This window comes from Dipteris shenzhenensis, chromosome 1, assembly GCF_047967505.1.
Source record: "Dipteris shenzhenensis isolate YYH24624 ecotype China chromosome 1, Dip_SZ_1.0, whole genome shotgun sequence".
Lineage (NCBI taxonomy): Eukaryota > Viridiplantae > Streptophyta > Polypodiopsida > Gleicheniales > Dipteridaceae > Dipteris > Dipteris shenzhenensis.
In genome coordinates, this window is record NC_141596.1 from 13,339,322 (window position 1) to 13,367,015 (window position 27,694).

Sequence of the window (27,694 nt, forward strand, 5' to 3'; positions counted from 1 at the left end):
GGCCAAGCACCAATTGGGCCCTACTGCACGCCCCATCCATAAGCCAGCAGCACCTACAGCAAAGGCTACTCTCTTCCACAACTCCCTGACTAGCTCACACTCCTAAAAAAGATGCATCACTTTTTCTTGCGCCACCCCACAAAAGGACATAGTGGATTAACTTGCATCCATCTCACCAGCCTATTTCTCACGGGCAGCCACCCATGCATAAGTTTCCATAAGAAGAATTTGAATTTCCCAGGTAGTTGCAATTTCCATAGCTCCTCAAACCTCTGTCTCCACCACTCCATACCACATTGTGAGGTCGTGCCACCCTTGTTGTAAGCGTCCCAGCTCTTTGTAACACAATCTTGATGAAATCCTTGCCAACGCTGTGCGACCAACCATCCATTGTTTCTCCCTCCAATGCAAGGAAGGGCATGAGTTCGTTGGCCAAGACTGCGGTAAGGACGCTACGACCCAAGACAAGAAGGCCGTTTCTCTAAGAGCAAGACCAAATTCTTGCACCCCTATTCAACGGCTTCCAAAATGCTTGCTGTTGATCCCATACATCAATCCAACACCTCACACCTTTCTTGTGCAAGGCCCTAGCCCTTCGACAGTTTAGTAGCGCCAACGGTTTCCCATCCACTGCGGTGGTTAATCCCCACCAGATATTTTCCCATAAACTGGCATCACCCCTTAAGCCCTCCCTGCCTTTCCACTTCAATACACTAAAGCTCTGCTTCCAGGCTTCCACTATACCAGCCAATAGATCCGAACCTTTAATCTTGACAGGGAACCAAGAGACTAATTTATAGTACCAAGATAGTTGCACCCAGAAACCCGTTCCTTTACCTACCGCTTCCTCAACAGACACACGAAGGATTTCGGTCAGGGAGCTGAAGAGTAAAACAACTTTGGTAACCATTTAGCCAGCAGAGAAATATTGCGGCATCTAATGTCAAGGACAACAAGTCCACCCACATTTTTAGCACTCTTAATTAGCTCCCACAAGATATAATGGAGTCGTTTATGCCCAGCTTCCCCAGCCTATAAAAATGACCTGAACATTTTTTCTATTTCCTGCCAATGGGTAGGCCTAAAGTGCCACACCAATGAGACATAAGTTGTTGATGACGCCAGCACATGCTTGATCACAATAATCCTGGCATTCCAGCCTAAATTCAACCCATTCCACCTTTGGAGCTTAGCTATAAACTGCTCCTTCACCCAATTGAATCACTGACGAAGAGACAAGCCTATACCTAGCGGAACTCCGAGATAATGAACAATCTGTCCTCTCCCCACCCATTTGACTGGCAAAGAGGAAGCCCAGTCGGGTAAGGGATTCAAAGACACTCGCTAGGCAAAAGTTTTCTGCGAACTACAGATGGACCCCGACGCAGCACAAAACCTCTGAATGACCTGGAATAAGCAATCCACACATTGTTTGGACTCCTCCACAAAGATAAGGAGATCATCAGCAAACATTTGTAAGGTGAAATGGCTCCTAGACGGTAAACACACCCCCATGAGCCACAGAGTGCTTAGTTGAACCAATTAAGGGCATCGTATAGAGAGCAAACAGCAATGGGGCCAACGGGCACCCTTGCTTGATCGATCTACCGAACCCCAAATGGAGCAGAACCTCCTTGATGAACTCCCACAGCACTCGGTCATATGCCTTATCAAAGTCGATGCCCAAAACCAAACATTTTTTACCTTTACCAGAAGACACAGCATAATCAAGGGCCCAAGTGGTGCACCCAAAGGTCGTTGGGCAGTTGTGAGCTGTATTCATTAGTCATTGTAGACGAGATAGTACTTCATCTGATTGTTCTCTCTTCTGTGTCGTCGCTTCGATCCAGCTGCTGCATCCAGCTTAGAGTTAGAGGATAAATTGCTGCATCCATCCAAGTTTTGTTCATCGTCCAGGATAAAGTTTGTCAGTTGTGAGCTTTCCGAGAAGAAAAAGAAGCAAGAATGTCGTTGGATCGGCAGCCCGCAGCAGCTGTAGCAGAGAATTTGCTCCCATAGCACCTGCAGCTACGGAAAACTTATTTGCAGAGCAACGGTGTCATGCGAGCTCATGGAAACAGGAACATCCTATTTTGAGCTGAAGAAAGGAAGAAGATTCCTCGTATCTATGGCTCCTCCATCTGCATGATCTCCTTTGCCCCTATGGCGCAAGGATTCTTTAACTGCCCTGTCCGAATGCGTTGCTCCTACAGAATCGCGACTATGGTTGTCTGCGGCGGCAATGTCTTGGCGGCTCTCTACCTCCTCCATTCTCTTTTGGGTCCCGTCTTTCATTTTCCCTCATCACCTCCTTCGTCACTTGGTGTCGTAATTCAAACTCGGCGGGCGCCTTTATCAGGTTTTTACCCAGCCTTTCTTAGGAAATAGCATCTGATTGTTTGCGTGTATCTAATATTGGTGTCTCATTTGTCTTCCTGAAGCTGTGAAATATACCGAAGAGCAACTCAGCCGCATGAAGGAAGCAGTCTCACAATGGAAAGCTGCCAGGCCCGTGGAACTTATCAAAAGGGTACGCCCTCTTAATTACAGCGAATATCCGTTGGGTTGGACAAAAATTAGATTCATACTACGCAAAAGCTGCTTTTATTAGGAAGGTTAACGTTTAAACAGCGTCACGTACAGAGTTATATTTTCCAGGGCCATTCCGTGGCTTTGTGAGGATTTTTCAAAATTGCTTCTTTGCGTCTATTTTGGGCACTATCTAACATCTAGGCTCAGATACTTGTGATGCGATTCATACGTTCAATCCATTTGTGATGTAGACAAAGATGCCTATGAATGTTCAGGGTACTGTGCCACCACCAGTATTGCAGAAGGTTTATTTAAGTTAAAACTCAGAATGGGTAGCCCATTTTGAGTGTCTGTGCTCAAGTATTGCTGTGAGGCTAACTTGGATGATCGATGAGATGTCATACAAGCCTTATGCTCGTTGTGTAAGCCATCCATTAATCAGCAGATATATGCATAATAATGGGACAAGCCTTATTCTTGCCATTCATTAAGCATCTTTTTGGGGATGAGGGGGGTCCGGTACGATCTGGTGTGGCTTATAATGATGTTACATCCCGTGGACTTAAGTTCAACCCCCCAAGGGCATCTATGAGCATGGCTAGTTGACCACAGACCAGGCCTGTTGTGTGGTCAAAACCTCGTGAGCAGTGAGTCTAGACACTTGTGAAATTCTCGCTTGGCTGGCTACGTTGTGCATGTTGAATCAATCTATGGTCCCATTATGGACGATCAAGGTCCTTTGAGTGTGGAGGAGGCCTTGATATGGTATGCCGCATTTGGTTTAATTTGGTCTTGGATCATGTTTGGTGGAACCTTGCACTCTGTTATCTATGCTTGACTTTGCTCCACCTACATGGTATTGCTCTCATGATCTAGACCCAAACTAGACGAAACAATGTCTGGATTGAGTATGACCCTGTAAGTATCTGGATCTTGCGATGAGACTTATAAGATAGACTACATGACCCATGTAAGTAGTTTAGTGCCATATGTAAATCAAAGCACTGGTAATCAACTGAATGGCTGAGACTAGTGGGGGAGAAGATACCTTGGAGCCAATGAATGCCCCACGGTGCCACCTCCTTGAATGGTGAGAGTCAACCATACTAGTTTCAGTTCAGGAACCACACAATATTGCAACAGTTCAGGAACCACACAATATTGCCTCCATGACTAGATGCCAATAATGACATCAAGTGCCTTTGGCGCAATCTAGAAAGTCTTGCGATCTATAAACCCACCGTTCTTGAGATTGACCGACTTTGTTTGCATATTTGAATAAGTGAGGGCTCCAACAAAGAGGCATCCCCTTGCGTTGCTGGCCGAGTGGGACAAAGCTCTAGCCTGCTTGTCTAGTATCCTTTTTGAAAGGGTGTCGTTAGTACTGCCACTATCAAAGAATACCAAGACCTTGTATCCACTAACATTGCTATAGGCTTTCAAGGTGTCGACACATTGGTATTGCACGCTCTTGTACCTTCTTAATGATGAGTCAAGGCAAGTGTTGCGGAGCTATCGAAGGTATTACTAATAGTGCAAGTCTATCAGTGTTCAATGCAGGGCAATCCTGCTTAGTGTGACTGAGTTCTTGGCAATGGAAGTATTTTCCCTCCTTTAGGTTAATGTAGAAGATTTAATCTTCTCTGGAGAGCTTGCATCATAGTTTGTATGGTGGAGGTTGATGTCGAGTCTAAAACGCTGGGCTTGGGTCTAATGAACTGCTTTGACTGATCCATGTGTGTTGGTGGCGACGAAGTTGTGTTCTTGCAGGAGGGGAGCACGGCCATTGTTGGAGGCGTTGAACGCCACTCATTGTAGAGTGAAAAACGAATTGGAGAAATGTAACATTCTTAAGTTTTTTTCGAGACTGCTTTGTAAGCAACAATGATTCTATTCTTTCTCCCTTAGTTTTACTTTATAAAAGCATTTTCTTCATAAAACCCTAAAAAGTGTGTATTTTGGTGACTTCCTTCACCTGAAAGAATAATTATATCTTTATAGGACTGATTTGCGATTTTCAAATGGGGTTTTGCGTCTAGAGCTTATCAAATTTGTGCATTTCTTGATGAGATATTTACTGCATATTTCTTTTCAATGTCCATATGGCTCCCCACTGTTGGAAGTCAATGTCCCCTGGGCCTCACCTGTGAGCCCTCATATGAGGAGGACATGGGGGCATATGACTGAGGGGAAGGGAACACAGGGGACTGTTATGGGCTGCAGGACAGCAGCATAAAAGGGCTGTATGGCAGGCCACAATGGGCTGGGACAGCAAGCCCACTAAACCCCCTGGCAGCTCCTTATATAGGCTGCCTAGGGGGGGGTTGGTTTGGGCAGAAAAGGGCCGACTGGTAGGTCGGCCAGCCAGCCAGCCAGCCCCTGGGTCGGTCATCTCTAGGGGCTGCAGGCCCCCTATAAAAGGGCCCTTCCCCCCCCTCATTTCTCCATCAGCCACTAAATCCAGAAGAGGCAGCGCGGAGCAGGAGAAGTCCAGGAGAGTTCTTAGTTTTAGCAGTCCAGCCCTCACTGGTTCTTTTGTGCTCACCTTGAGCTTTGTCATGCCCACTATTAAGTAGAGGAATACTATCTGAGCTCTGTGTGTGTGTGTGTGTGTCTCTCTCTCTCTCTCTCTCGTGTATGCTGTTTATGATCTATCTTTTGAGTGAGGTATTCATGTGTGGTCTGCATCATTGAGTGTTAGATGGAGCTGTTCCTATTCTGCATAGGTTGTGAGGACAGAGAGATTCTTTCCTTAATTTCCAGCATGGTATCAAAGCCCGGTTCCCAGCTCGCTCTAGATGCTCACACATCGAAGGAAGGGGTTCTTCTACTCCAAAGCGACTCTGATTTGAATCAGGTTTGCAGAGTAATATTATATCTGCCGCACACTCTATTTGGAGATTCTTTGCTGTGTTAAATTTGCAGGAGACATGTCGAAGTCAGAAACCCCTTCTGCCTCTGCTCTTCATACCTCCTCCTCTAGTCATGTTCCATCTTGTACTATCCCCAACTTTGGAGAGTCCGGGAAGCTGGATGGGACTAATTAGCCCATCTGGAAGGTAAAGATTCGGAGTCATCTTGTGGCTGGAAGTTGGGGAAGCTCACAACGGGAATGGAGGCAAAGGCGGAGGATGTTGTAGACAACAAGGGGAGGATTCTTGAGCCGGTGGACAAAGATGAACTCAAAGCATGGGAGAATAGAGATGCCCAAGGCCTGGCTTTAATCATAGGGACAACGGCAGACTCAGCGATTCCTCATATCTAGAGGGCAGATACGTCAATGGAGGCGTGGTTCACTCTGAACAACTTGTACGAGAGAGAGAGCACTTCTCGTATATGGACTCTACAGCACCGGATTTTCAATATGAGCATGAATGAAGGAGAGTCGGTACATGACCACTTGACGAAAGTCAAAGTGCTAAGAGATCAATTGGCAAATCAACTGGCATTGGTTGGTCAGAAGGTGGACTCCAGTTAGATGGCACTGTTGACACTTGGTATGCTACCCTGCAGCTTCAAGGGATTCGTCACCAGTGTGATAGCTGGAGAAAGGATCAAGCCCCTGACATTCGAAGGAGGCTCGGGAGAAGTTGTACAACAAGGACGGTGATAAAGCACTTCTGGCAAAGGATAAGGCCGTTAAGGGCAAACCCAAGGACTCCAAAGGCAAGGTCGAAGACTCAGAGAAGAAAAAGATGAAATGTTTCTGTTGTGAAAAACTCGGTCATTATGTAAAGGACTATCATCATTAGGAGACAGATCAGAGAGTCCAAGAGCAAGAAAGAGCTTAAGACAATGGCCAATGTCACTAGAGGTGAGCTATTCTTGTGCATAGAGCACTGCTCCGCCCATGTAGCGAGTGATAACAAGGAGGGTTGGTACGTGGACAGCGGCGCCTCAAAACACATGTCCAACAGGAAAGAGTGGTTCAATACTATGGAGGGGGTTCATCCTGACTCATAGGTGATTGTAGGGGATAGCAGGACATGCAAGGTGAAGGGTGTAGGGAGTATTCCGTTCATCACCATAGTGGGAGAAGAAAATATAATATCTGGGGTGCTATATGCTCGAAATCTTTGCATCTGCTATTGTGAGTTAGATGGGTAAGCATAAGATGTCAATACTCTTCGAAAATGGGGAAGTCACTGTCACATCCAAGGAAAATGGACAGGTGGTGGCCCAAGGTGTCGAGGAGGATGGCTTATACCGGTTACATGCCTTAGTTGTTCATGGGGACGATGGGCACTCAAAGTTGTGGCACGAAAGGTTTGCTCATGTCAATTACGGCACTCTTAGAGAAATTCAAAAGTCGAAGATGGTGGAGGAACTTCCACTGATTGTAGGCACAGATAAAGTCTGCCAGCTTTGCTTGGAGGGCAAGCATCACCGTGATAGATTCCCAGGAGGGCTAAGGGATTATGAGAGCTGGTCCACTCCAACATTTGTGGACCAATGTCAACAAACTCGTTTGCAGGTTCAAGGTATTCTCTCCCATTTGTTGATGACTTTAGTCTTCTTCTATTTGTTCATGACTTTAGTCGGATGACTTGGGTGTACTGCCTGGCCAAGAAGTCATTGTTAGAAATGTCACTACCCCACCTGTGAGCCCCTGATTGGAGGGGATAAGGGGGCAGGAGACTGTAGAGGGATGGGGCTGAGAGTACCTAATCTTCAGAGGCAGCATCCTGCGTGGAGTTGCGCCAGCAGACACGGGAGAGGCTGGAGCAGCATGCAGTACACGTGGGGGCCTGGCATCAGCAGCCCAAAAAGCCCACAGAGGGGGCCTATTTATAGGTTAGACCAGCCAGGTCTGGTCGGCCCAGATTCAGCCCCAAAAGGGGCCTTGACCAGGTCGGTACAGTAGGCTGAAATCGACTGGCCAGGTCGGCCAGTTTGAGGGCTCAGGCTCTCCTATATAAAGCCCTTCATTCCTCCTTCATTCTCCATCACCAGCACTGACCTGCCTTGCACCAGGCAAGCGCGCAGGGAGAGGAGAACACTTAGCTTTTGTTGACAGCAGCCTTGCTGTTCTCTGTGCTCATCTTTGAGCTTTTGTTTGCCCACATCTGTGGAAGAATATATCTGAGTTTTGTTGCAATCTCTCTCTATCTCTTTGAGTGTTGTTTGAGCTGCGATCGGGAGTGTGAGGAGTGAGTGATTCTATCCTCTATTTCCAACGTGGTATTAGAAAAGGAGACTCCAATCAACACTAAGGTTTGCTGCGTGGTCAAGTTCTCTTCTGCAAATTCATTTTTCAGTTTGCTGTTTGCTATTACAGCAAGAATGGAGGACAAGGATTCTACTGTTGCCTCTTCATCCCCTTCTCTTCCTTCCTCCTCTTCCAGATTTCTCTCATTCACCATCCCGAACTTCGGAGAGTCAGGGAAGCTAGATGGGTCGAACTACCCAATCTGGAAGGTGAAAATCCGGAGCCATTTAGTGGCTCGGAAGTTGTGGAAGTTGACAACGGGGGTCGAGGCAAAGCCGGAAGATATGCTGGACAGCAAGGGGAGGATTCTCATTCCAGTAGATGGAGAGAAGCTTGAGAATTGGGAAGACAGAGATGCCCACTCCCTAGCATTAATCATCGGGACCATGGCAGACGCTGTTTTTCCGCTCTTCCAGATGGCCGAGATGTCGTGTGGGCTATTCTGAAGGATCTGTATGAAACGGACAACACATATCGTATTCTGCTTCTTCAACATCAACTGTACAATCTGGACATGAATGAGGCGGACAATGTTCATGACAATCTGACAAAAGTCAAGGTGGTAAGGGACCAGCTCGCGGTAGTTGGTCAGAAGGTAGACTCAAGTCATCTAGCATTGCCGACATTACACAAGCCACCTCGCAGTTTCAAGAGTTTCGTGACTACGGTCATTGCAGGACAGAGGACCAAGCCTCTCACCTTCGAGGAGCTTGGTCCTTTACTATTGCAAGAAGAGGCTCGAGAAACGCTATTTACTCAATTGGATGAGAAGACTCTTGTGGCAAGGGAAGTTCAAAGACTCCAAGAACAACAAGAAGACCGAGGATGCATAGAAAAAGAGGCAGATGAAGTGCTTCTACTGTGAGAAGCTTGGTCATTCTGCTAAAGAGTGCTACAAGAAGAAAGTGGACCTTAAGCGAAAGGAGTCCAAGTCCAAGGAGGAGCCAAAGACTGAATCGGTAAACGTCACGACTAGCGCTCTCTTCATCCTGACTAAGTACTGCCCCGCTTATGCAATCAGTGAAGGAAGGAAGGTTTGTACGTGGACAGTGGAGCTTCAAATCACATGTCCAACAAAAAGGAGTGGTTCAAAACCATGGAAGGTATGCATCCTGATTCCAAGGTCATTGTTGCGGATAACCGGACATGCCCTGTTAAGGGTTTTGGTAGTATTCCATTCATCACGACTGCAGGAAACGAGGAGCCGATTTTCGTTGTACTGTATGTACGGACCTTGTGTAAGAACCTTTTGTCTCTCAGTCAGATGGACAAGCACAATATGTCGGTCTTATTCGACAACGGCAAAGTCACTGTCACATCCAAGGCAAACAAAAAGGTGGTGGCTCAAGGAGGTGTGGAGTATGGGCTATATCCACTCAACGCTTTGTTGGTGCACGGGGACCATGGCAAATCCAAATTGTGGCATGAGCGGTTTGGTCACGTCAACTATGGCACTCTCGTCGAGATGCAAAAGATGGTGGATGGACTTCCACCGATCGCAGGCAATGATCGTGTTTGGAGGGCAAGCAACATAGAGACAAGTTCCCATAGGAGGCCTCGTCACGGGCCAAGAAGCCGCTCGAGTTGGTTCACGCCGACATCTGCGGCCCAATGTCGACAAATTCATTCACAGGTTTGCTGTATTCTCTTTTATTTGTGGATGATTTCCCTCGCATGACGTGGGTATTCTGCGTGGCCAAGAAGTCTTAGGCTTATGAGAAATTCAAAGACTGGAAGGCCCAGGTAGAGAAGGAGAGCGGGGAGATAATCAAATCCTTCTGCACTGACAGAGGGGGAGAGTTCACTTCTACCGACACTTCTACCGAACCCCTCTGCCATAGATGGTGACCTTTTGAATATGGTCTCCATCCAATGATAAGCTCGCCTGGATTCAGTAACGCACTCGGCTTCTGATCGGCGTGAGGCCAACTATGCCTACCACTGCCATGTCTTATAGTGATTATATGGGTGTTTGTCCTCTAGAGAGAGAAGAACCTTAACGGTTCGCGGTTCACGGTATTTCTCTTTTATTTGTGGATGATTTCCCTCGCATGACGTGGGTATTCTACCTAGCCAAGAAGTCTCAGGCTTATGAGAAATGCAAAGATTGGAAGGCCCAGGTAGAGAAGGAGAGCGGGGAGGTAATCAAAGCCTTCTGCACTGATAGAGGGGAAGAGTTCACTTCTACCGAACCGCTCTGCCATAGATGGTGACCTCTTGAATATGCTCTCCATCCAATGCTAAGCTCTATTGGATTCAGTCACGCACTCGGCTTCTGATCGGCGTGAGGCCAACTATGCCTTCCACTGCCATGTCTTGTAGTGATTGTATGGGTGTTTGTCCTTTGGAGAGAGAAGAACACGGTTCGTGGTTTGCGGTATTCTCTTTTATTTGTGGATGATTTCCCTCGCATGACGTGGGTATTCTGCCTGGCCAAGAAGTCTCAGGCTTATGAGAAATTCAAAGATTGGAAGGCCCAGGTAGAGAAGGAGAGCGGGGAGGTAATCAAAGCCTTCTGCACTGACAGAGGGGGAGAGTTCACTTCTACCAAACCCCTCTGCCATAGATGGTGACCTCCTGAATATGGTCTCCATCCAATGCTAAGCTCGCCTGGATTCAATCACGCACCTGGCTTCTGATCTCGACGTGAGACCAACTATGCCTACCATTGCCATGTCTTGTAGTGATTGTATGGGTGTTTGTCCTTTGGAGAGAGAAGAACCTTAACGGCTTGGGGAGTCGAGGGTGCTGCCATGTGAGCCCTTCTGGCCAGACCAATGGTCGCCACCAAGGAAAAACAACAAAGGAACAAGGGCGAAGCCCTTCAGAACCTCTGCCGACCCAAAGGAGTAGGTAGGCTGTGGGGTGCACCTTGATGACCTAAAGCAACCACCAGAAGCTGTCCCAAAAAATGTGAAAACTGAGAGTGAAAGCTCCATGCAGAAGGCCTTGAACCGGAACTCCTTGTAGAGACTGCATGGGAGGGGGTTGCTTGCGCATAAAACTTCCACATGTGCATGAGCCTTCTTACAGAGGGCTTGGACCCTTGCAAGGATAGTCCCGGGGGTAGCTCGACGCTGCACATTGCTGCACCACACCCGGGAGATGCCCCAAGCTCCATCGCACTTGGGGCAGGCCCCAGAGGAGCACGCTGCTGTTGCTGTGCAGCTATGCGCTGTGCCACCAAGCCAGACGAGGAGAGCGGAGACCCGCGCACCTGCAAGGGGGAACCTACTATGCGCTGCCCAGTAGGGAGCGAAGAGCCACACATGAAAAGGGGTGTGCCCAAAAGGTATGTGCATGAAGAGGCGTGTACTCCTTGTGAAGGGTGTAACCTGCTGGATAGATGATGGCCTTGACATTTTCGAGTTGATGAGATGGTGACTTAGTGGATTAACCTGTCGGTGGTAACTAGATTACATGAGGAAGCTGGTCAGCTGATGCTGCATGGTCGAGGTCCATGTACGGTGTTACAAGGGTACGGAGGTGGACCTAGAGGAGGAGGAGCTGTAGAGTCGAGGATCACAGATTGAGGAGGCCTTTGAATCTGCATTGGTGGTGTTATTGGCCCAAAGTGGGTTGGTGAAAGGGGGTGTTGGAATCAAGGGGTCGCCTCCCCAGGTGAGCCCCTGCATGAGGACCACATAGAGGAGATGACAAGCAGCATGCGATTGGAACAAAGGGGCTGGAATTGAGCTGCCATGTGGGCAGCAAGCTGGCTGCCACATGGGCAGCAGACATGAGTCCTTGGATTGATTATGGGAAGCCACATGGGCTACTCAAGCCAGCAACATTGGCTGGCTGTTTGCCCTGACTTAGGGCTGGCAATGGGCCAATGGGCTGGGGACAGACGAGCACAAATGGGCAAAGATCAGGGCCTATTTATACGGAAGAAAGGACAGCAAGTCGGCTGTCTGTCTGGGTCTGTTTACAGACCTGATGCAGGTCGGCCTGCCATGTGTCAGGTCATTGGAGTGATTAATTTTCTTTACAGGCTAGTGAGCAAAATGGAAGGTCTTTCCCAATGTATTTTTTTCAAGGTCCGTCCTTGGAAAAGTTTTGAACATTTGGTGACAACCTATATATATTTTAGAGGAACTAACATAATGTTTTACACTATTTCCCATATACTTATGCCTAGTATAATACACTCTAGATAAGTTTTTGGCGACAACTTGTCAACAGATGGCTATAAAGTCATATTTTGGTCAAATTTTTGGCAATGTTGTATTTCTTTGGAGCCATAGTTTCACCCAAAAAATCCTTGGGGGTGCCAATTTTTTGCCAAATTTGTAAAATTTCTCCCAAAAAGAAAAATGCTAGTATTTACCCTATAAGAGGACCCCCAAATGGGAGCATAGGGCAGTTCAATCCCCAGGGAGCAGTGAGCCTTCCTGGTCACAAAGGGAGGGCAGATCTCGAGGAGCCTACATGGGTGGTGACATATTTTAGAGGAACTAACATGATGCTTTACACTACTAGTATAATGCACTGTAGTTCAGTTTTTGATGGCAACTTGTCAAAAGATGGCTATAAAGTCATATTTTGGTCAAATTTTTGGCAATATTTTATTATTTTGGAGCCATATTTTCACCCAAAAAAACCTTGGGGGTGCCAAAATTTTGCCCAATTTGTAAAATTTCTCCCAAAAAGAAAAACACTAGTCTAAACCCTATAAGAGGAGCATAAGGCAGTTCTCTCCACAGGGAGCAGTGAGCCTTCCTGACCACAAAAAGAGTGCAGATCTGGAGGAGCCTACATTGGTTGGTGCAGCATACAGAGCCAATTTTGACGCCCGATGGTCTGCTGCAGGTATTGGTGCAATTCGCCTTTGGACTTTTCTTGTCCAGGGCGCTCCCCCTCAGCCAAGTTAGCGCTTGCTGGCCAAACGCGGGGCATGCATTGGCAGGATCTATATCTATCGATGATTTTTTTGTGGTACATCTGAGTACATTCTATGCAGATCTTAAGTGCTTGTTATCTACGTGCATTCGCAATGAGTGAGTAGTTGTCTCAAGTTAAGTTGTGATATCTTGGGGAAGTCTTCCACTGCGGGGAGTTGCCTGCACAGAATCGAAGTTCTTTCAATCGACATGCATGGACACTGAGTGAGTTGTTTTCTCAAGTTAAGTTGTGTGATCTTGGGGAAGTCTTCCTGTGTGGGGAGTTGGCTGTAGCAAGCAAGCTCTCTTTCTTTGACATGGTATTTGGGCCTTGTGTGGTAGTGGATGCATGGTCTTGTATTCTCTGAGATTTTCATGTTTGACCCTTTTCTATTCAGGTAAAGGAAATTGAGCAAGAATCTTCAGGGGCATATGGATATAAAAAAGGTGTGGTTGCAAAGGGGGGGCCCACTTCAGGTTTGGCTCAAAGGTTGAAGGTTTTACGCGACTCCAGTAGTAAAAATGATCAAGAAGGTACTTTTATGCTTTTGTGTATGCATTTACATATACCTTTTTCTCCTCACAACTTGTATTTATATAAATCTAGCTCTATTCTCATATGTAGCACATCTCCATGAAAGTGCAACATTTGAGCCTTTTCAAAGAAAAGAATGTCTCTTGTTTGTCCCTATTTTTACACAAAATGCCGTTTTCATTTGTTTCCTAGCTTATATTTGTTTGTGACGTACAATTTAAAGATTACTCTAGTATCAAGACGGTTTAACTCTTCAATGCTTCGTACAATCTTTCCCTCATGTTTTGATGTTGTTTCTTCATTTTTGGCTTGAAATGTTCTCATCTTGCAAAGGACATACTCAAGAAGATCCTTCTAAAAGAAATTTTTAAGTCAATGGGTTTTGAATACCAAAGGGAAGATGGATTTGTGATGATATCATCCTTATCCTCTTGCTTATTGTTCTGAGTTGTGGTGATTGAAACATAAGATAAGTGCCCAATCTAGGGTAGTGTAGCGGACATGCAAATTCTTTGAATTTTCGTCCAAGTGGTGATCAGTTGTTCAAGTATATCGAAGTATCTTATGCGGTTGCAGAAGCCCCAACAGTTAAAAATTCTCAACTTTAGAATAATGAAATCTGAATTTGTACGATTGGATATTTTCAAGTCTTACAAAGGTATAGTATAGCCCTTAAAGGCATAAAAAGTGTAGTGTGAAACTATCAGGGAAGCAATCCTAAAGTTGTTAAGTTATGTACTATTGGGACAGGTGTTGGTGTCTAAAAATGATTTGTAATGGGCAAGAAGAGTACACACCACTCTCACTAACTGTGCCTGTGCTATAACTACTAGGCGTGGAAGCATGGAATGCTAGCTTTGAAAGAAAGAAGTTTATTAAAGTCTTTGGAAGATTGACGGGTCTATGAGATTATAAGAAACCTGATACAATACGCTGAAAGGGTGGAGCTACTAGACGAGCATCATCACCATGCTAAATGCTAGGTACTACATAGTTACAACATCATCATCATCATCATCATATCAATTAGATCGAGTGTCAAGTGTGCTTAGATGCATCAAAGGCTCCAAGAGGGGAGTGAGATATCATGGTGGCCCCGGTGGTGGGCGGCTTTGCAAGAGCAGTGTAGAAGTGGGTCAAAATTGCCTTCAAAGACCTCGAAGTGTTGCCAAAAATGCTTGCAGGTGGTCGGCTCTACTGCAGGAGCCTAGGAATCCTAGGTTCAGCGATGAAGAGCTTCAAAACAGCTTCAGGGAACCACTCCTGCAGGCGCTTGTAGACCAGGGTACCGACAGTAGATAAAAGGCGCCTAGGGGACTCGAAACAGCCCAGGAATGACACTATTGGAGGCGGTTATGGAGGCAGCAAGCTAGTTAGGGTTTAGGGTTTGTTGGAGAAGATGATGATGTGGCAGGGCATGCTAGGGTAGGACTAACCTGGCTTTGATACCATGTTAGAAACATGGTGGTGAGAGAAAGAACGAAAGAAAGAAAGAAAGTTTATTAAAGTCTTCGGAAGACCGATAGGTCTATGAGACTGTGAAAATTCTGATACAACGAGCTGTGGTAGTGGAGCTACTAAACGAGCATCCATACCAATGCAAAATGCAAAATGCAAAAAATGCAAAAATGCAGAATGACAGTACTAAGTCCTAAGTACAACATAGTCATGTTGATGGTAGACTATATATCAATCTCAGCATCATCATCAATATCATCATCATCCCTAGCAACAGCAAGATATCAGGATGGATGAGGAGGCGGAGGCATGAAGTCGGCAATAGAGTGCTGTCGGCCACTCAGAGGTGCGGTCCTGGCACATCTCCTGGTTGTAGCGCTGCGTCTAACCAAGGCTATTGTGACCCCAGTCGGTCGGGCTCCGACTCTAAACAAGGAGGGGATGTCTCCAAGTGTGATTTGTGTGTCGACCCTTTGTCTGAGCTGTCGGGTCACGGGCTCCGTGTCACGGTCATGTCGAGGCCTCGTCTCGTTGGGGTCCATGTGATCTAGCTGAAAGAACTCCGTGATAGAGCTTTGAGAGGGATCAACCAAGGAAGAAGTCTGCTCCTGTCTCCGCGCTCAAAGTATCCTCTCGCGGTGTCTAAGTGCCTCATGAATGAAACCTGCCAAACACCGCTGGTCTGGGTAGGAGAGGAAACGGGCTAAAATCCCATAACTATCCCTGAAGAGGCAGTGGAAACATCCTCGGATCTCATAGTACACAGGACACCTGAAGATGAAATGCTCCTCTGTCTCAACCTCCTGTATGTCACGCAGTGTGTATATGCGTCGCTCCATGGGTAGTCGCTCTGCTCTGCCGCTCTCGATGCAAAGTCTGTGTGAAGAGACCGGGAACTGCCCAAGAGAGATCCTCAGCGAGTGGGGTAGGTGAATCTGTGTGTATCCTGGTGGGTCAATGAAACCCTCTGCTGTGATATGTAAGAAGTGATCTCTGTAGAAGCTAAGCTTCACTGGGAGTTCACTCGGTTCCAACCAGGTCTGAAAAGTGTGTAACTGTAGTAGATCCTCACAGATAACCTGGTTGACCTCGTGTGATAAGAGGGGAGAGAACGGAGCATCCATGCTATACTGGAAGGGAGGTAGTCTATCCATGTGGAGCCCCAGTTGCTCAAACCATCTCTTTGTACGTGCATACCATCACCTTTGATCTCCTCCTGCTGCAAGTGCCATAGAAGAGGATAGAGCTATCCATGGTAGCCTGCTACGCCCTGAGGTATAATCTTATATTCCCTAACTCGGTACAGATATGTGATGACTTGAAATGCAGCATCTAGATGTAAAGGGGGTAACCCAAACTCAGCCTGAATGATCTGGTGAGGAACGGATGACTTACCACGAATCATCCATGATAACATGAGAACCTGTAGCCGCTCCACACGGGCCCACTCTGTATCCGACAAGTCTGGCCCCCAACAAGGGCTGCCGTACATCCCTGTTGGGCAACCCCTTGGTGCGTGGATCTTGAAAGTGTGAGCGGAAGCACTGCCTCTCTAGCCTGGCCAATGAGGCATACCCTCTACTCAAGCGTGCCTTCATCGCGGGTCTCATAGTGAAGCTTGGTCCGGAGAAGATAACCCCAGATAAGTGTATGATGAAACTATCTCAACAGATGACTCCGCAAATGTGAACTGCTCCTGACGCGTGATGGCTCGAGATATATTGAAGATCATGACCTTGGTTTTACCCAGGTTGACCTTCAAATCATGAGACTCACAAAAGGACTGTAGTGCGTCTTGGTGTCTCTGAAGCCCCTCTGTTGATGAAGACAAGAGAGCCACATCATCTGCATAGAGCAAAATCTGGATCAGCGTGCCCGCAAGAGAGCAACCTACACCCCCCTGTGTCTGCATCACTATCTCAAGCTCGTCAAGGTAGAGGCCAAACAAGGTAGGCGACAAAGGACAGCCTTGTTTGACCCCGATGGTACTCATGATCTCGTCTGTCCACCTGGATCCTGCTCGAACTCTGCTAGAAACTCTCTCGTAAAGTGCCATGACAGCCCAAATGATCTCCTGGTCATATATGAGGCGGGCTCTCAGGACCGTGTCAAATGCCTTGCGGAAATCCACAAAGCAACAATAAACCCTCTGCTTCCGTGACCTCGCCTCCTTGATGATACATCTGAGCGTGAGAATGTGGTTCATGGTTCCATGATCACGCCGAAATCCGGCCTGTCTTGTTGCTCTAAGTCCTCGACACTCTGCAAGTTTGCTAACCTTGGAGTCAAGTACTGATGCATAAATCTTGGACATGACATGTCCAATCATAGTGGTCCTGTAGTTCTCCGGGCTCATGGGATCCCTTGCCTTGTGGATGGGTGAGATAGTGTTAATGGTTCGAGTGTGTGGAAATCCCAAACAAACCGCTTCATTAAAAAGCTTTGCTAAGATCGGGGCTAGGAGGTTAATCCTATATGCAATGAACTCAGTGCATAGCCCCTCATGATCCTTCGCTCGGCCATTATGAAGTTTCATTATGGCATCCTTTACCCCTCCTCTAGTGAAGAGGGTGCAGGATGTGGGACGTGGCATGTGTAAGAGGTTAGGGATTGGCTGATTTGGGATGTCATAAAGTGTGTGTGCATAATCAAACCAGATCTGGGTGTCAGTGAGTGGCGGAGGGGACCGTCCTTCTAGAAATCTCCGCCAGAAGTCCTTAGAGTTGTTACTAAACAAAATGTTCAGTAGCTCCTCCTCGTTTCGATGAACGAAGTCTAGTTTCTTTCTCCGTACCAGTCCACGGTATTCACGTAGCGTATCTGGTGCGCTTGGAAGACTGTTTTTGGTTTCGAATCTGAGTTGACGGCGTAAGGCCTTACACTCATCATCGTACCAACTATTACAGGGTACAGTTCCAAGGGGTGGTGGGTGGGTGGTGTGGGAAAAAGCATGAATGACAGCCTCGTGTAGTGAGCGGGTGACAAGGGCAGCACGATCCTGTAAAAGGGGTATGAAGTCAATATAAGCGAGAAGTATGTACAGACGGCCAGAGTAAGAAGGTGAGCGATCCCGATCAAAGCGTATATCGTGGTTGGTGGAGTAAGCACTGAGTGGGGTGGAAGATGCTGTGTGAAGGGAGGTGGAGATGCGAAAGAAAAGGTATGTATGATCAGCCCCTGGGGGGAGAGGTGCTACAATGAAGTCAGTAATGCGAGATGTGAAGACAGGGGATCCCATGATGTAATCAACAACACTGGAGCTCCCCCCATGTGGAAAGCATGTGAAACCACCTGAAGCGTTTCATCTGTCAAGACCATTATAGATAATGAGATCATGTATCCTGCCTAGGTCTAATAGGGCCTGCCCATAAGATGAGAATGGACCTCGCCTGTCAGCTGAAACCCGTAGCATACCTGCCTCCTCAAGGTCAACATCTGCCAGTAGAGTGGAATCATCTCTGAAGTCAAGAAGTGGTACCTGACGGGCCCTTGTCCTCGCGTTGAAGTCCCCCACTAGAAGGACTTCTCCGTGGCCAGAAAAGTCAACGATGGACTGATAGAGGGCAGCAAATGGGGATGTCTCATCATCACCTCGAATATCTTTGGCAAAGTGGGAGCTCCCGGGGGAAAGTAGCAAACTGCGACAAACAGATCCCGGCTGTCCATGTGTCATCCGAATCCAAAGAAATCTGAATGTGTATCTCTTTGCTCTACTGAAATGATCCCATGAAGTGTGGATATGAAAAGGACTGCAACTCCACCTGAACCTCGAACTCCTCCTGTACCCCTCGTCTCATCTCTGTAGGCAGACTCCCATGTATATCCACTGACTATTGGAAGAGGGCGCTGTGGACTCTGATGTGTCTCTGCATAGAAGACTATGTTGTGGCTTGTATAGGATTCCGAGAAGTTTCCTGGTTCTGACCATAAGGTACCATTACAGTTCCAAATGGTGCAGGACAGTGTCTCGGATATCTGAGTCTCATAGACCCCGCTTCCCTATGTAGCGGAGGGGGCAGGTGCCCTACGAGGGCCTGTAAGAAGTCGTCCCTCCCGTACCACTACCCACTTCCCCTCCTTCCGGGCCTGATCCCGCTGCTGCAGCAAAGAGCGCCTCTCCTCAACCTGTAGAGGTGTGAGGTCCTCATCCATAGAGATCGTTGGCTGATCTCGAAGGAATGACCTGCGTCGTAGAGTTGAAAGTCATGCTTGAGTGTCATGGAATCGTATGATCAGGGGTTGCTCTCAGTTGGGATCTCTCCCCACCCGCCATGCCCTCTCTATCCTGTGCTCAGCCACACCCAAGGTAGCGGCCACGAACGTAGTCACATCTACCATCGGTGTAGCCTCAGTGCGTGGGATCCCGCGTACTCTGATGTTGAGAGCCTTACTGGCTCTCTGCTGTTGCTGCTCCATGAGGGTAGTCGAAACGGTTACCCTTGCGGGTTCCCGTTTGGCCACGTCAACCCATCTGGAAGTCTCGTCAATAGCAGATTGCATGCTCGCAATCTGTGCCTCGACCACCGGGGTACTCCTTGGGACAGTGTGTATGGAGCTGCATGATATATTGTCTGAGTCCCAGAATAAGACCCGCTTGCTCCCGAATGGCCCTAGCCTGCTCCTGTATGATGCGGCTCTGCGCCTGGTTGAAGTGGACCTGCTCCCGTGCGAAGCGAGTCAGCTCCATCTCACGCTCTCAAAGTCCAGGAGTAGAACTGCCAGCCTCTGCCCGCTCTGCATAGCCCACTCAGTGGCTTCCCAAAAGGAAAAGATATTGTCAAATATGCTCCTGCCATGCACAAAGCCTGTCTGAGTATCATGGATGAGGTCTGGAAGAAGGGGCTGCAATCGGATGCTGATTGATTTGGAAATAGGCATGCATGGAAAAGCAGTCGTTGATTTGATCTACACTAGATTGGGATCATAGCTATAAATTTGTTTGAATGCGATTTGTTATCGAAGGGCAGCAAATGTGGAAGAATCAGAAGAGACGTGTGGGCAAGCATAGTCTATATCAAGCTTTTCCCATGAATCACATAGTTCTTCATTCCCTTCTGCTTATGCCTTCCCCCTTCACACCTTAAGATCACAAAGTGGTTTCTTTGAATGCCTTTCATCACATAAAGGTGGTGTTTTTCAGCATGTATACTGCAGATTGTGTTTCGTGCATACATTGCGCGTACCATATGAAATTATTGTCTCAACCTTACACTCTCCCTCTTTCGCCGTCTTTATGTGTTACATGTTTACCCCTTGACAAGCATTCTATGTTTTCTTAAGTTGTTTGTATCTATTGTGAAAAATGTTTACATTATTGTCCCTTCCAAAATCAACCTCTGAAAAGGTGTACATATCAAGCAAGTGCTTTGTTCCGTGAACTCACAACCAGTTACAAACTCATCTTGAATGCAGTAAGTAACACACGATCCATTGACAGTTCATTATGCTTCCTCCTTGACTTGAATGGGGCAGGGCTGGTTTTTCTGCTGACCCCCTGGATAGGGGATATCTGAAATTCCAGCTCGTGGGCTCTCTTTGAACAGCTGATCATGGGCTTCATAATAATTCAGTCCTGCCTGCCCTGTTCCTGTTAAACCATTTCATAAAAGCAGCCTCACATTAGTACTTTATTGGTCAACTTGAACATTATTAGCTCCTCCAGCCTGCTCACTGCAATTCTGCCCCCCCTCTCCCTCGCCGTAGCTTCCTTATATCCCTTCCTTCTACTCCCACCTCTCCCCTCCCCCCTTCCTGTTCCCTACCTGCCCCTTCTCCAGCTCGTTTCAGTGCACTACTGCCCTGTTCCAGCCCCCTGCAGGTTGTGTTTGGAGCCAGAGGATGCTGGTGTCTGTCCGAGCTATTCCGTGGAGTTGTGCCTGGTGGTTTCCCTCTTTGTGCAGCTCATTGGCCCCTTTTCACTGCTGTGAATGGCGTCTTGCATCTCCTGGCTGGTTGAGCCAGTTTTCGAGTGCCTCCTAGCCCATTTGGGCTTACGTTTAAACCCCCTTGGTAGCTGGTGCCTGCTGGGTGAATTCTTTACTGGCATTTTAGGCCAGCTTTGATGCTCTAGACAGCAAAGTACTTTGAGCCGGGGTATCTAAAGTTTCGAAAGCAGACTTGGGCAAATTTGGTGACCTTTGGTGCTCCTTCCTTATCTTTGGGAGCAGCTCTTGCTGCCTGAGGATTTCTTGTGATAAACTGTGGACTTTGGCTCAAATTTTGAGCTTTCTTGGTGTGGGGGCAGCCCTTGGCCTAGCACTCTCTTGAGCCTGGTTTTTTTGCGGCTGGTTGGCAGTGGTTTGGAAGGTCTGAGCCTCCTTTTCTCTGCTGTGAGCTCCTTTTTTGCTGTGCTATCCTTTTCCCGCAAGCCTTTGGAGGTTCTTGGTCCTCCTTAGCCTCTTATTTTCCCTTTTCTGCCCCCCTTCCATTCTAGCAGCGCAGCATTAGTGCTTGTACTTTTTGAAGGATGAATCTTGGTAATGACCCTTGGTTTGGCAGCAAGAAGGGCTCACATGGCAGCACCCTTGACTCTCCAAGCCGTTAAGGTTCTTTTCTCTCCAATGGACAAATATCAGGTTAGGAATACAGTCTAGTCACTCCAGGATAGAGCTGTGGTGGGCATTATCGTTGGACTCACTCCCATGAGAGTCTGGTGTGTGATCTAGGCGAATCTAGCACTGGATGGTGACCACATCTAGGAGGTCACCAATTGAGTTCCCCGGACACCACTCAGGACCTTGTGGAGCAAAGCCCCATTTTCCTTGGCCCTCACGTTGTGTACTTCATCCCCTGTTATCATGGGTTCACAGTCAAGGATGTGGACTCGACAAATCATGTGCCTTGCTTCTTGGTGATGCTCCGCTTCTCGAGGCTCCCAAGGGACTTCCCCACCAGTTTACACAGCCTCGGTCGTTGTAGATGATGGAGTGCCTTGAATCAGGATGATTGTAGAGATCCTAGCGTCCCTTCTTGAAAAGTTTTCCTTGAGACCTTGAACGGGGGCGAGTTCTGTCAGAGGATTGATGCCTCCAGACTTCCAGGATAGTGCGTCCGATGTAGGCAGATGGGTCATTTGGCACGGGCTTGCCCTAGGAGGTAGGGACGGATTGCACCTCTTCAGGCTAGACAGAAATAGCAGAAGCAGACAGATCTCAGCGTCTCATTAGGCCGCAGCTAGAAGGAGTCCGGGATCCCTTGGCTAGAGCCCTCCGAGGGGCATGGACTAGGGTAGATAAGAAGCCTAGCAAGAAGGCCACAAAGGACCATAGGAGTCTTACTAGAATTAGACAGTGGGTAGCAACAACATCCTCTCCTCAGAGGGAGAGGCTAGATGGGTCCTCTTCTCAGAGGGAGAGGCGAGATGGCTTCCCCTCAGGCCATCCCCGGACTTCCTAGGGTGAGGTATTCTTCTACGTCCCAACGGACCCACAAGTGGCAGAGGCCCATCGTTCTCAGTCTTCTGCACCACGTTAGGCCTCAGGGGAGGCCGCAACTCTGTCTCCTCGTGTTCCCCTAGTCCTCTCCTGCTTTGCCTAGATCCTCTCCGTCCTCCCCTTCTCCTCTGATCTTCTCTGCATCCTTGTGTTGCAGTCACCCTCACTACGTGCCCCTTGCTTGCCTTGTCTTTGGCTCACCCTTCTTCTTCCCCACTGCAACGGTTCCCCCTTCCTCCTCTTCTCGCCTCCCGCTCTCGAAGTCTCTGCCTCCTAAAACGCCTAAGCCTTTGGGCAAAGGCAAGGTAGAGACTTCCTTCGCTTAGCCTCAGGCTTCTTTTGTGCAGTCAAAGCATGGCCTTCTCCTTGCTCAGGACTCATCTTCTATGGAACATGTGGAGGTAGGTTCGTTTGGGAGAGACTAAAATGAAATCGTTTAGACTTCAGAAGCAGTTGTAGCTTGAATGAAGAGATTTGGACTATTTTTTGATTAGCCTTCTCCTTTAGTGCTAGCCTTCGTCATGGCTGAGTTTGCCCTTCCCTCCGAAGTGTTGACAGAAACTCAGTACGAAGACTTTGTATAAATGGATGCTCAATTATGTGTGGGTGTGTGGATTTGTATGTGTGAGAGCATACTTTTATACTATGGTCTACACCCACTGTTGGGCGCTGATGACGTTAGTGGGGATATCATAGTAGCTAGTCCTTGCTATGCGTGATGGAGTTTATGGTTTTCAATCTTATGAGTGACCCTCGTGAGATTGAGACTGCTCTATGTTGTGTTTTTAGGGATGAGTTCGGGATTCATCTAGGTATATGCGGAGGCAGGCATAGATCCCTAGCACATTTTCCCTGAATGATGTAGTGGGCCCAGAAGGTAGGCATAGATCCCAACATGCCTCTGATGCGTTGTTGCACGGATGAGGAATATTTTCCTTACCTCCTCAAGATTTGGAACATGGTGAGCTAGAACATGCACGAGTTTCTTGATAGTGCACGACAACAGCCATAGCATCTGATACTCCACTAGGAGTTCTAGAGGCTAGTTGCAGGAGTGGCATTGGATTTTCTACTGATTCAGAAGCATATGTTCTCACCATCGGATATCAGTCGTCGCCATTCCTTGCTTTTGGGGAGGGACTTAGAGGTGTGGTCCCTGGCTTAGGCCGGAGTGGCGAGGTAGTGGCCCCAAACGTTTTTGATCAGGGTCCCTGCGTGTAGGCGACCCCCCTGTCTTTTGGAGGCGGTTGATAGAGGGCATGCTAAACGTTGACTCTTGGATTGCTCGAGGACAAGCAAGGGGAGTTTCTTTCTCATAGGTGTCCGCAATGGAGAGGAGTACGTGCGAGTTGTTCATTTCATGATCAACGGTCATGATCTATGGAGAGAGGCGGAGTTCACCAGGCTCCCTGGCAGCCTTCTCTTTTCTTTTGGCCACCGAAGGCATGATGGCCTTCTAGAGCGCCTTGACAGGTTTTACATGGGGGATTGGACGATGTACAGAGTGGGTTCCATGGTGGTATTTTGGCAATCACAACGATATCAGATCACTCCTAGATTGTGATGCACTTAGAGCAGCCTTGACATGGACTCTCTCAGAAGGGGGTCTGCATTTAGATGCTCTACTTCAGGAGGAGGAGGTATAGTAGGACATGTCTACGATTTGGGAGCAGCCAGGGGGTGCTTTCGAGGATGGATGGGCTACTTGGATTGGCAGACACGATACACGATTCAGAGGAGTTGTGAGGGGCTCCATTCCCTGGCTCTTGGTTGGAGGCATGCTCTACAAGAGTGCGAGAGAGAGCCCCGAGAAGGGATTCGACATCTATAGAGTGCCCTAGGGAGCATGATTTGGACTCTCAGTGTCTCGACGGTTGGTACGAGAGTGCGCGGCTTGATCTTTATTGCATAGAGGTCCGATGAGCCGAGTTCTCTTATCACTCTTCTCGAGCCAGATGGGTACAACAACGAGACAAGACGACCATACAGTTCTTGTAGACCACTAGGCCACGATGAGCCGAGACTCAGCTTCAGCGGTAGAGGGACGCGAGTGATCATAGACTTCTATTGCCAATTGTTTTAGTTCAAGAAAGAGTCTCTTTCTATTTTTGTAGCCCAAGAGGCAGTGTGGGATCAGATTTTGATAGTAGTCCCTCCGAGCTTGAGTTGGTAGTTAGAGGCACCGTTCATTGATGAGGAGCTCTAGGAGGCCCTAAAGTCCCTTCCGGCTTAGAATCGCCTTGGGGAGGATGGCTTGAATTTGTTCTTCTTTCGCTACTTCTGGGAGCATATCCTCACCTCCCTTCGGCTGGCTTTTTAGGAGATCTTTGACTTAGGCTCTCTTCCTTAGTCCTTGAGTTGAGGTTGGATTTGTTTGATCCCGAAAGGGAAGAGGGGGGGGTCAAACATTCGTTAGTGGAGGCCGATCATGTTGCTGGACACTGCTCAAGATCTTAGCCAAGGTCTTGAGTTTGCGGTTGAGGCCTCACCTCGTTGATATCATCCAGGATACACAGATAGATTTTGTTTAGGAACGGAGCATCTTAGACAACATCTTAACCTTTTGGGAGGCAGTGGATTGGGCACGAGAGGAGTCTTAGCCTATCACAATCCTTCTTTTGGATTTCGGGAAGGCCTATGACAGGATGGGGAGTGGTCCTTTTTGGAGGGCACTATCAGAGGATGGACTTCTTGGAGAGATGGATTCGAGGGGTCTCGGCTATGTATGCCGGGAGTACTAGTCAAATGCTCATTGGAACCACATGGGAGAGGCCTTTGCCCTGTATTGCTCAGTACGACAGGGTTGCCCCCGTCCTCTTCCTCTTTGTAGTAGAGGTTTTGGGCTACTTTTTGCATTCTCAGGTAGCAAGACTCAATGCGATGAGGCCTCCGATTCGACTTTTGGATTCAGAGTTTGCAGACGACACTTCATTCTTTGTAGAGGGCACTAGCGAAGTACTGCTTGGCCTCGAGGGTCAGGGTTTCCTCACGACGATTGAGGAGGTCTAGGAGATCCAGAATTGGGGGGTAGTGCTTGGCTTCCATTGGATTCCGAGGGCTAGGCTGCTAGGTTGGCATTGACATTTCAGCAGAGCAGTAGTTTGCTGGAGTATTGGAGATTATGCGCTAGAGAGAGTTTGGTTGAGCTCCAATATAGAAGCTTGCATCAGGATCAGATGGTACGAGGAACACTAGAGCTGGGGTTACTTGGTAGATGGTGATTCTACCACTCTCACAGGGAGGACTCGGCATTATCGACCCAAGAGATACATAGTAGAGACTTTTTGGACAAGCTAGTAGTACAAGGTCTCAACCCAGGCTCTGAGCTCGCACTCCGACGAGGGCTTATCAGGAACACCCCCACATCGGGGGAAAGTGGCAGCAATCTTATAGATGGATCTTCTCAGAGGCTCCCCTCATAGGGAAGGGCTCCCCCATCATGCGTAGCCTTCGCAGGGTTTGGCAGTGTTTGTCTAGTGGCGGACTCATTTGGGCCAGCCCTTCGTGTCCGGAGGAGTTTGAGAGGCAGTCAATCATTTGGCACTCGGAGGTGCTGGATCAAGAGGGATGCATGCTGGGGCAGCAGACATGCATTGGTTGGGCGGGATGAGACAGTGGTGTATCTAGGTCCTTTAGGACATGGAGATGCTTCCCTGCGGAGAGAGAGGCACGAGAGCAAGCACTTTCTCATCTGAGAGGGGCAGGCACATGGATGACGGAAGCAATTGTTGGTCCACAAATCTATCCCTTAGGAATTGAGCATGCTTGCCAAGTGGGGGAGGGCAGGGAGAAGACAGGCTGTCTGGTCTGAGTCGTTCTCCATCCCTAGGAACCCTTGCTACTACTAGCGGAAAAAAAAACCTGCTGCTGTGAGTCAAGTAGGATTGAGAAAGAAGTACTTAAAACTCTCATGATCATCCTCAGTTCAAACTTTGATCATGAATGGGGGGAAACCGATTTGTCTCAAGCGACAGTAGTAGTTTCTGGAAACATAATGCTATGTAGAAAAGCTATGGTTATATTGCCAAAAAATGTGCAGTATAACTTTCTATTACACATATAACTTAATTGAAGGGACAACGTGGTACTTTTTAAAATCTGTTTTGAAGAATTTTAAGAAAAAACATGATCTTCCAAAACTTAATGTTACTCATCTTGCAGCTCTTGAGGAGTGGCGCAAAAAGAAGTTGGATGAAGCTAGGCGGCGTGCAGAGACGGTAAAAGCCAAGCAAGAGGAATACCTGAGTTCATTGGAGACCTAACCAGACGGTGCTCATTCGCATCAATGATCGAATCTTAAATGTAAGTATTTAAAGGCACTGACATATCAGTTTCATGTCTCGCTGTTATTAGTCTAAATTCTCTTGGTGAATTTGGTGACTTTGGGGCAGCATTCCAGAGTGCCTGCTGAGAGCACCTTTGCAAAGAAGTTTCAAATTTATGAGCGTATTTGCATAATTGAAAACAAGTGTACTATGGAGCTCTTACTGAAGTTTCAGGGATTAACTCTCATCTATGGTATAGGGCAAGTGTTTTACCTAAGAGCACACCATTGAATGGTAAATACCCCTATTGTCACAGTTTAAAGCATTTTAGTGGTTATTTCTAATTTCATTTAACAAAAGGCTATTATCTTGACAAAATACTGAAATGTTCTGCTCATTTCAAGTTTCCAAGATCTCTGATTATTGTCCATGATACATTAGGTCTACTGGCTGTGCAATGAAGGACTCGAATGAATATTCAAAGCCTTTATAATATTCTGCATGACTTTTGTCCTGGATTGTCTGCGGACTCTTGTTTTATACTCCGCACATTCTTTCACTTCCACACAATCTTCAAGGTACCATAATTGGAAGAAACTGATGGATCAAGAATAATGTCTGAGAGAAGTTTCCTGAATTTTGTCCATCATCATTCATAGCTTCCTACTGGATGCAGAATGGAGGAGTAGGCTTCCTGTTCATGCTCTTGCCGTACTCTCCATTTTGGCCGCCTGTTATGTCATTTCACATCCTTTAAAACAGGTGATGAGGATTAATAAAGTTAACTGAGAGGGTCAAAAGGTTTGAAGGCATTTATTGTTCCCTTGTAGCATATTCCAAGAGGTCAAGGTATCTCTGCAAGTGTGGTTTCCTGTAGAAACTTTTAACAGTAGAATTTGAAAAGCAGTCAGTGCCGTATTTTAATTATATCACTGTCAGTGTATGGAAATTTTACAAGCACAGAAAGATTCTCAAACTCTGCTGAGGTTGACGGATGTCACGATCTCTAACGTCTAGCCTTGTCTTCCTCTCTCGTTCTTTGGTGTTAGCCTGAAAAAGCTGCGGCCTGCTGGTATTGTGATAATTCTTTCTATCTTAAATGGTGCGTTGCCCTATCAGCTAGATTTAGATTTAGATGCTCGTTGGGGAGAGACTAAAATGAAAATGTTTAGACTTCACAAGTAGTGTAGCTTGAATGAAGAGATTTTGGACTACCTTTTGATTAGCCTTTTCCTTTAGTGCTAGCCTTCATCATGGCTGAGTCTGCCCTTCACCTCCGGAGTGCCGACAGAAACTCAGTACGAAGACTTTGTATAAATGGATGCTCAAGTATGTGTGGGTGTGTGGATTTGTATGTGTGAGAGCATATTTTTATACTA

General features: G+C 47.4%; 1 protein-coding gene across 5 annotated transcripts; it reads left to right on the forward strand.

The window, feature by feature from the left end:
* The first annotated feature begins 1,612 nt into the window (after positions 1-1,612).
* LOC147905414 (uncharacterized) lies at positions 1,613-27,312 on the forward strand. 5 transcript variants are annotated; one of them, XR_015541599.1, is made up of 6 exons: positions 1,613-2,359; positions 2,442-2,530; positions 13,023-13,158; positions 26,212-26,352; positions 26,550-26,609; positions 26,757-27,311. XR_015541599.1 is itself a non-coding variant. In XM_087379850.1 (5 exons), exons 1-4 carry the CDS (start codon positions 2,146-2,148, stop codon positions 26,310-26,312), a joined length of 540 nt encoding a protein of 179 aa, XP_087235976.1. In that variant the 5' UTR covers positions 1,613-2,145; the 3' UTR covers positions 26,313-26,352; positions 26,404-26,732. The 5 variants fall into 5 exon arrangements, 3 of the variants coding, with proteins under 3 accessions (XP_087235976.1, XP_087235968.1, XP_087235960.1); XR_015541598.1 differs by having other exon boundaries at positions 26,212-26,609; positions 26,757-27,312; XM_087379850.1 differs by lacking the exon at positions 26,757-27,311 and having other exon boundaries at positions 26,404-26,732.
* Positions 27,313-27,694: the final 382 nt, after the last annotated feature.

Bases quoted from the DNA above. Each gene is read 5' to 3' on its own strand.
- LOC147905414 (XM_087379834.1), top strand. From the start codon at position 2,146: ATGATCTCCTTTGCCCCTATGGCGCAAGGATTCTTTAACTGCCCTGTC. The intron at 2,360-2,441 runs GTTTTTACCCAG...GTCTTCCTGAAG, and splicing joins TCGGCGGGCGCCTTTATCAG to CTGTGAAATATACCGAAGAG. The intron at 2,531-13,022 runs GTACGCCCTCTT...TTTTCTATTCAG, and splicing joins CCGTGGAACTTATCAAAAGG to GTAAAGGAAATTGAGCAAGA.